This window comes from Dromaius novaehollandiae, chromosome W (assembly GCF_036370855.1).
Source record: "Dromaius novaehollandiae isolate bDroNov1 chromosome W, bDroNov1.hap1, whole genome shotgun sequence".
Lineage (NCBI taxonomy): Eukaryota > Metazoa > Chordata > Aves > Casuariiformes > Dromaiidae > Dromaius > Dromaius novaehollandiae.
The window spans coordinates 3,872,456-3,881,437 of NC_088130.1; the positions used below are offsets into that span (position 1 = coordinate 3,872,456).

At 42.2% G+C, this 8,982-nt stretch overlaps 1 protein-coding gene across 4 annotated transcripts in view; it reads right to left on the reverse strand.

Moving 5' to 3' along the window:
- Window positions 1–4,839, reverse strand: part of LOC135324192 (angiopoietin-1 receptor-like) — a 34,803-nt gene extending 29,964 nt beyond the window's left edge. For 2 of the 4 annotated variants that reach the window (XM_064499932.1, XM_064499931.1), the window contains exon 1: window positions 4,367–4,837. In XM_064499932.1, the coding sequence (XP_064356002.1) occupies window positions 4,367–4,418 (52 nt within the window). In that variant the 5' untranslated portion in view covers window positions 4,419–4,837. Of the gene's footprint in view, window positions 1–4,366 lie in introns of all 4 variants that reach the window. The other 2 variants (XM_064499929.1, XM_064499930.1) reach the window with 2 other exon arrangements.
- Between the last annotated feature and the right edge of the window lie 4,143 nt (window positions 4,840–8,982).

Sequence of the window (8,982 nt, forward strand, 5' to 3'; positions counted from 1 at the left end):
TCCACGGGTGGTGATATCTCTTTCTCTCTCCCCCTTTTCTCTCTCCCCCTTTTCTCTCTCTCTCTTTCTCTCTCTCCTCCCCTTCGCCTTCTCCCCCCACCTTTTCTCCCCACTCCGTGGAAAATAAAATTAAAAGGTTGTACGATATTTGACCGGTTTTAGCGTCTTAATCTCGTCCTTGGAATCGTAACGAACCCCCCCCGATATTGGATCGGGACAGGTGGGAAACTTAATTTGAAAAAGCTGTAATTGCCCAGGGATTTCTTTGTTCAGGGTCCCTCTTCGGAGGCACCCAACTCGAGCTGTAACTACTGCACGCGTGTCATTACAATTTATTTATTTAATTTGCCTTGATTTGGCTCTGAACTTTTCAGCGGGAACCTAGGGTCGGACCCTGCTCGAGTTGTAATTACCGCACGCGCATCGCTAAAATTTACACCCAGGGTGAAGAGGACCAACGGGACGCCGCTGGATCCACGGGTGGTGATATCTCTTTCTCTCTCCCCCTTTTCTCTCTCTCTCTTTCTCTCTCTCCTCCCCTTTGCCTTTCCTCACCTTTTCTCCCCACTCTGTGGAAAATAAATTTAAAAGGTTGTACGATATTTGACCGGTTTTAGCGTCTTAATCTCGTCCTTGGAATCGTAACGAAACCCTCCCGATATTGGATCGGGACAGGAGCCGAAAGCCTTGGGAGGAATAAATAGCAGTATGTAGATAAGGTAGTAGCCGCACGGAATGAGAAGGAGTGATGATGGGAACATGACCTTCGGGAAAGTACCGATCCGGGCTAGAGCTTATATATAGGGCTTGCTTGCTTGAATAAAGTTGATTCTGATCCAGCACATCGGAGTCCGTGAATCAGACCACCACAACATAATAGCTCTCTCCTCCCAAAATAGAGATCCAAAGGTTTTGTAGTCATGATCATCCAAACCAAACTTCTATATAAAATTACTAATGTACTGTGCAACTAATCCAAATGTGGCAGGCAGATGCAATTGCTGGATCACATAAAGCAAATATTCTTCAGGGACAAGGACTATAAACCCTAATTGTTTTCTTCTGCAATTCAGATTAGTAGATGTTTAAAAATTTAGGTGTGTTAAGGACGCTATTTCAGTCTAATGGCTAATGTCGAGACAAAATAGTTCTGAAATACCTGACTTCATAAACTCAAATGTGACTTGTATCACTGGCTTTAGCTGTCAGAGGCTAAAAAATCCAGAGCTGTAGCCATAGAATAGAACATGTTCGAAGTTTAAATTCCATTTAATTCTGGCAAAAGCATATTTCAAGGTGCTCATACTGTGCTAGGACTAGGGGAAGAATGACTTTCCCGTGAACAACTTTCCTGTTCACTATCACAGACTTGTATTAACCAAAGTGTAGAAGATTTCAATATTTTCTTTAGGTTAGGTTAAGGTTAGGGGGAAGTTTCACAAAAGGAAAAAAAAGTCTTGAAGCAGAAGTGTTAGAACTTTCCAGTTTGTGTAACTAAAAAACTGAGAAGTACCACTTTTATGTAGTTTTTGAAGAGCCCACATCATAATAATGATGCTCAATATAATTGTGTGCATATGGTACTGTAGCTTGAATAAACTTGTTTAGCTTTATAAATGTGAGCCATAGAATAATTTTAATATATATGATTATATCTTTTTTTCATGCTAATGCCTACTAATCCCAAGGAAGGTTCATCAATATATAAGGATTATACATAGTTATCACTGAATTCTACTGCACTGATAGTTTCACTGTAATCCTTTCTTAAAACGTTAGTGTAACTGTTTGTGTCTTTCACCATATATGGATTGAAATGCAACAGCAAAATTGCCAAAAATTGTTCTAGTATTTTTAGAAACACTGCTTCGCCCATTATTGGTAGAGTACAAAACTGTAGCACATAAAATTGTCTGTCTTTGAAAACGTAGACATTAGAAAATGTATTTGTTTCCTGACAGGAAGTCTATTAAATGTATTTGAGCCTGCTTTTAATTGCTGTTGTTTTCCACAAATCTCTTGCCGATGGTGGCCATCTTGCTAAAATAAATCTTACACACTAACATTCCTGGATGTTATCCCACTGTGAGAAGCTGTAAGTGAAATTTCAATCCATCCAAGACTCTTGTTAACAGTCAAAAGACAAGCTATAACATTTGTCCCTTGTTATATCCTCAGCCTTTCAAGTGAATAGGTGAGTATGGAACATATCTCTTCTCAGGATTTACTAGAGACATTATCAAGCCACAAACTTGGGGTTTGAATCCACACTTGTATAAATGTCAGGATCATTTTGATTCAGCCCCTCATGAGGAAAATGACTGTCTGCAAAATGTCGACTGGAGCAGAATTAGCCAAAAGAAGAAAAAAAAAAGTATGATAATGCTTGGTTTGCTTTCAAGCCTTTCACTAGTGTTAAATTCGACCTTTTGTCAGTATAAAGAAACATGTGCTGTGGCAAGCAATGATTATATATACAGTGCGAGAGAGAAAGTGAGGATGAAATATATTGTGTACTGAACAGTATCTTTCAAAGTCAAGTCTTTGGCTTTAGCTGACAATGAGGTTCTGTTATAAGAAAAAGAAATTAAAGGACATTTCTTGTAACAGGGAGCCAAGCTCGGAGCCATGGTCCTTACCTGGGAACAAGGGTGGAACAGATTTTTACCAACCCAGCAACACACCTGCAAGAGCCCATATCATTTGGGACAAGGTTAAATCTGTTCACTGCCGATTGCATTGACTTTAATGCCTCTCCTGCTCAGGGAATGTCAATACTGCTTTTCTGAACTCCCGCTGTATCTAGAGGAAAGCAGGTTCACATAGTCTTCCACTGCTGGCCCCAGGAAACATGATATCACACCCAAACAAAAGCGGGAAGGCTGACAGATCTATTGAGATGGGTGTGACTACAATACGCACCTAACTGGTCAAGCTCTATGGCTAAGGCTGTGACTGGCAGTATTCAACACTGAACTGCGTGCGTTGTCAGCTAATTATAGCTAATCTGTGTAGCTAGCTTTTTGTCCCTCACATGCTCATGACATAATGAATGTTACTTCCTTCCTATAACTGGGTATACATTACTATGTAGAAGTTGGAGACACAAGAGAAGATTTTTATCCTGGGAAAAGCGGTTGGATTAACTGAAAAAGTTGGAAGTGATCTGAGAGTTAAATAGGGTGAATCAATGTGCAGCTACAACAATCAAGAAACACACACCACAAAATAGAAATGAATAAACAATATGCAGCCTATTACAGCAATGGCTAGATAGCAATACTCACATGCACACATTCACCAGATGTTAATTACATTCTCTTTCCTGTATATCTCCAGAAATCAAACACATCAAAAACATCTCAAATCCATTTCTTCATCATTTCACTTAACTATTAACATTTTGCAATTCATGAAGATCCAGAAACTGTAAAGCAAGTTATGCTTCAATGAAGACTTCTATCTTTTCTTGCTACCATCTGTTTCTCTTTGTAGCAGTGTGCAGTTTTACAGCATGTTATTTTTTGTTCAGAGATGGACTGGAACTGCGTAAAGTATCAAGCCTATTTCCCTTTTACAGGTTTTGCTCTGTATGTTATCCTCAGGAAACTGACTAGAAAATCAAAATATGGATGGTGAGAGCAACACTTAAATGCTGAGCAACTGAGAATCCCATGGGAAGAAAACAGGCTTTCTCAGGATTCTGAATATTATCAGCATCTCTAACATTAAGGGTCAGAATGCTAATAAATAAAATCTTACTGCATACCTTTTCATAAACCTGTCCTTTATGACTAGCACTATTTCCCTCAGTTGTATTTGAAGTGCATTAATTAGCTGTATACAATGTATATTCTACTTTTATATCCACTGATTTCTATCTAGATTTGACAATTAGAGAACCTAACTAAAACCAAGTACTAGAATGCCAATACTAGAAAAAACAACGTTCCCTACTACACAACCAGCTCGTGAAGTAGGCGGGCAGTAAGAGTCAACATCTAACCTATATTTATAACAGATTTTTTTTTTGGGGGGGGGAATGTTGATCATTTCAAAGTAATCAGCTTTATGTAAAAGTTAATAACATTATCCAGCAGAGGAAATCTGTTACAATGTGCATATGTGTGAACAAACAACCTCTACAGTTAAAAAGAGTTGGTGACAGATCCTAAACATAGACAAATTCTACCTGATAATTTAGTCACAGCCCTGCTCCCCTCACTCGGTGCAAGAGGGCTTCACAGAAATAAGTGGTAAATTAGTAAGGATAAATCAGTAGAATAAGGATGGGGGATTGTGCGCTTTGTGTGAGAAACAAGAAAATCATGCCATGTTGAAAGCAGAAATTAAAGCAAAGGCTTACCAGAAATCATCAGGCTGAATCCATAGAGAGCTAAATGTGCTAAAGCATCCATGATTTCCAAAATATATCCATCCAGTTTTTACAGCAGCTCATGGAGTTAGGAGTATCCTTTTACTGGGGTAGAAGGTTTACTGGTTACTCTTCCTTTGCATGGTACGCTGAATCTTGTTTACAAGTCACAGGCAAGAAAGTGCAGTGCTGGAGCAAGCTGGAACAGTCTCATTGCTGTCTGAGTACAGGGAGTTTAAGTTCCTTTTTCCTGTTTCCTTTGTAGATTAGGATGGTAAAGGCAGGATCTTAAAGGCATTTTGTATCAGCAGGACTGAAGGGCATGCAAATCCCATCCATATAGCAATACATCAAAACAATTATCTGGAGCTGCTGGATGGGCAGAGGACTGATCTCAAAGAACTGGCAGCACATGGTCAGCAATGTAGGAACAATAATGGCATCCCCCAGTAGGCGGAAGGGTGCAAATAACAAACCTTCCACCTAAGTACAGTTATTTACTATCCATCAGTTATTTACTTAATCCATGTAAAAGGTGCTGACTGCAAGGCATCCCAGCATGCAGTTATAAAAATACAAAAAGAAACCCTGATGAAACAACCAGTCAAATCCAGTATAGACCAAAGCCAGCAACACTTTAGCAAACTACACCATTAGTTCATGTATTTTACTGGAAATGATTTTTCTCTCCATTCGACAATTGGAACCAGACTAAAAATTTGATGCAACAATAAATCACAACCTGATTTTTTCTGGCTTCAGTGGAACTAAAATGCCACATCACTCAAGGAGGCCTCAGAACTCAGAAGCTAAACAACACACAAGGAAAAAAAATGCAAAGAAAACCACAAGAATTGAATAAAATTAATCAAATCAATGGACAGGCAGCACTCAAATAAAGGCAACTGCAAATAAAGGGCAATCTTATTTGCCACTTGACTAAATATAACCCATGACAATATAGCATTTGAAAGATCTGTATTCCTGCCAAGACGCTAACGCCCAGAATGACTTTTACAGATGTACAGAGAAGCTAATGCTCAGCATCTTTTGGGAAATGGGCTGTGAGTTGATTCTACTTTAATGTAGTATTTCTAGGATAGCCTTATTGTCTTCAATTGTTGCAGGTTCCACAAAGGAAGCCCTTCCCACCCCAGATACCCTGTCCATGTGGCAAGTGATCACCTACAGAATTTACAATGGCTTGGCCCCAAGCTGTTCTAAAATGGCTCCCCCTCCCCCAAAATAAAACCAAAAGCCAAACCAAGTATGGACTTAGAGTGAAATACTTCTGTGTGCAAAAACCCAGTGTAAGGCCTATGTTCCACTAAAATCCTTTTTTAAGGTTTAAAGGAGTGTGATAGTTTTCTGGTATTGGTCTTTTGCATGTGTATGTACTTCATCCCTCTCAGATATTTGAAGGCATCTTTCTCTATTTCTAGACATGCACAGTAATTGTTTTATTCACACAAACGTTCTAATTGCATGTCAGACTTTACAAACCAGCCGGGATAGGTTCCCCCAACATCTGAATACTTGGAGTATTATATAATCCTCCCCCCCCCCCCCCCCCAAGCAGTGTGGGTTACAAGCACACACCCCCACCCCCCCACCCCGTGGGAGTGTGGGTTCCCCCACTTGCACACCCCTCCTGTGGGAGCTGCGGGTGCTCCAGCTATAGGTGCACCCGTGCTGCTCCCTACAACCTGCTGATCCACATGCTGGTGAGAAAGCCCCCCCACGAGGCCTGTGCACACCTGAGGGGCGGGTCCCTATGTGTTGTACCCTGTGCTGTCAGTCTGCTAACTGGATGCAGGTGCTCGCGGCATCCAACGGGGTGGGGTGGCTGCTCTGTCAGGCCTAGGCAGAGGTCGCGATGCCAGTGGGGCCACTTCTGGCAGTGCCAAAGGTGGTTTGACTGCTGCTCTGTTACTGTCTTCTCATTCTGAGATCTCTCTCCACGATCACAATTTTTCATGCTGCTTTTATACTTCTTTTCGAGATGACTCCTTTTCTCAAAAGTCTCTTGGTAATCTCCTGGTTACTGTTTAATCCAGTTGATGGTTGGTCTTAAGCAAATTTTGTCATTGTTAATTTCCTCAAAGCATTGTCAGTTTTTGGGCAAACATCCTCTCAGAATAGACAGTTTTGGGTGTCCTATTCACACACGCTGTTTACACTCACATTCCTATCTTAACAGCTGTTGCTATCCAGGCCATGTTACCAAGAAGGGGGGCTGTGCAGATTCCCCCACAATGACTTTCCATAAATCTGTTTGGTGAAGACTGATTTTACATGTCAAAGGAGAAGGGGGGGGAGGAGAAGGGGGGAGATAGAGTCAGGTAAAGAGACTGGGCATCGGATAGCGAGCAAGAGTGGGAGACAGGAAGAGAGACAGAGGGAGTAAACAGAGAGATGAAAAGAGGGAGAGTGAGAGACAAAAGAGAGGGAAATAGAGACAGGAAAACAGGGAGATAAAGGGAGAGAGATGGGAAAAGAGAGAGAGGGAGAGAGGAAGAGAGATGAAGAGAGAGGGACAGAAAACAGGAAAAGAGAGAGGGATAGAGAAACAGGAAATGAGAGAAAAGAGGGAGAGAAAGAGAAAAAATGGAGAGACAGCAAAAAAGAGAAGGGTAGAGAGAGGGAAAAGGGGGGGAAAGAGTGGAAAAAGAGAGAGAGAGGAAATGAGAGAGGAAGAGAGAAAGAGAAACAGAAAAAGAGAAGGAGGAGGGGAGAGAGACAGGAAAAGAGAAAGAAAGATAAGAAAAAGATATGAAAAGAGAGGGAGTGAGAGAAAAAGAAGGGAAGAGAGAGGAAAAGAAAGAGGAAAAGAGAGAGGTCTACAGAAAAAGACAGGAAAGGGAGAGAGAGGACCAGGGAGATATGGACAGGAAAAGGCGAGAGAGACAGGAAAAGGCGAGAAGAAAAGAGGGAAATAGAGTGAGAGAGAAGGGAAGAGAGGAAAAGGAGAGAGAGAGAGGAGAAGAGATATAGAGAGGAAAGAGCGAGGAAAAGATGAAAAGAGGAAAAAGATGAAGTGATGGGAAAAGAGGGCAAAAGAGATGGAAGAGAGGGCAAGAGAGGAAAAGAGAGAGACAAAAGAGGGCGAGAGACAAGAAAACGGAGAGAGATGGGAAGAGAGAGATGGGAAAGGAGGGAGAAGGAGAGCAACGGGGAGACAGGTAAAGAGGGCGAAAGAGAGAGAAGATGGTGAGAGAGACAGGAAAAAGAGAGAAATGGAAAAGAGGGCGAGAGAGAGATGGGTAAGGAGGTTGAGAGAGATGGGAAAAGAAGGTGAGAGAGAAAGAGAGATGGGAAAAGATAGATGGGGAAAGAGGGCAAGAGAAAGAGCAATGGGAAAAAAGAGAGAGAGACAAGGAAAGGGAGACAGGAAAACACGGTGAGGGAGGGAGAGATGGAAAAGACCATTAGAGTGAGAGAGAGGGGGGAAAAGAGGGCTAGAAAGACAGAGCCAGGAAAAGAGAGAGAGAGAGAGAGATTAGGGAAAGAGGGTGAGAGAGAAAGCAATGGGAAAAGAGACAGATGGGAAAAGAGGGCTAGAAAACAACACGAAAAGAGAGAGAGAAAGAAGGAAAGAGGGTGAGAGTGATGGGAAAAGGGAGAGAGAGTCAGAGAGTGGGAGAAAGACAGAAAAAAGGCAGATGGGAAAAGAAAGGGGAAAGAGAGACTTGAAAAAAGAGGAGAGATGGGGAAAGGGAGACAGGAAAAAGGAAGAGAGGAAAAGAGATGGAGGGAGATAGACTTGAAAAGAGAGAGATGGGGAGAGAGAGGGAGAGAGAGAGACAAGAAAAGAGAGACAGGGAAAGAGAGAGAGAGAGAGGGGAAAGGAGAGACAGGGAGAAAGCCAAAAAAAAAAAAGAGAGAGGGAGACAGGAGAGAGAGGGAGAGCAACAGAGGATAAGAGAGAAGGATGGAGAGAGAGAGGAAAAAGAGAGGGAGAGGAGAGAAAGACAAAGGGAGAGAGAGAGAGGAAAAGTGTGAGAGAGGAGAGAGTGAAATGAAAAGAGAGAGGGATAGAGACAGGGAAAGAGAGAGAGAGGGTGAAAGAGACAGGAAAATAGAGGAAGAGAGAGGGATAGAGACAGGAAAAAATATAAATCTAAAGTATAAATACCTGATGGGGGGGTGGAGTAAAGAGGACGGGGCCAGACTCTTTTCAGTGGTGCCCAGCGATGGGACGAGAGGCAACGAGCACAAACTGAAACACAGGCATTTCTGTCTGAACATGAGGAAAAGCTTCTTTACTGTGAGGGTGACAGAGCACTGGACCAGGTTGCCCAGAGAGGTTGTGGAGTCTCCATCCTTGGAGATATTCAAAACCCGCCTGGATGCGATCCTGTGCAACGTGCTTGAGCCGGGGGGGAGGGTTGGACTAGATGATCTCCTCAACCATTCTGTGATTCTGTGACAGAGTGGGAGAAAGAGCTAGAGAAGGAGAGACAAAGTGAGACCGTGTGAGAGAGACAGAGTCAGAGAGCGAAAAAAAGAGAGTGAGGCAGAGAGAGAGAGAGAGAGAAAGAGGAAAGAGAGAGAGAGGCCAAGGCAGAGAGAGAGAAAAAAAAGATAGTGATGGAGAAAGATACAGC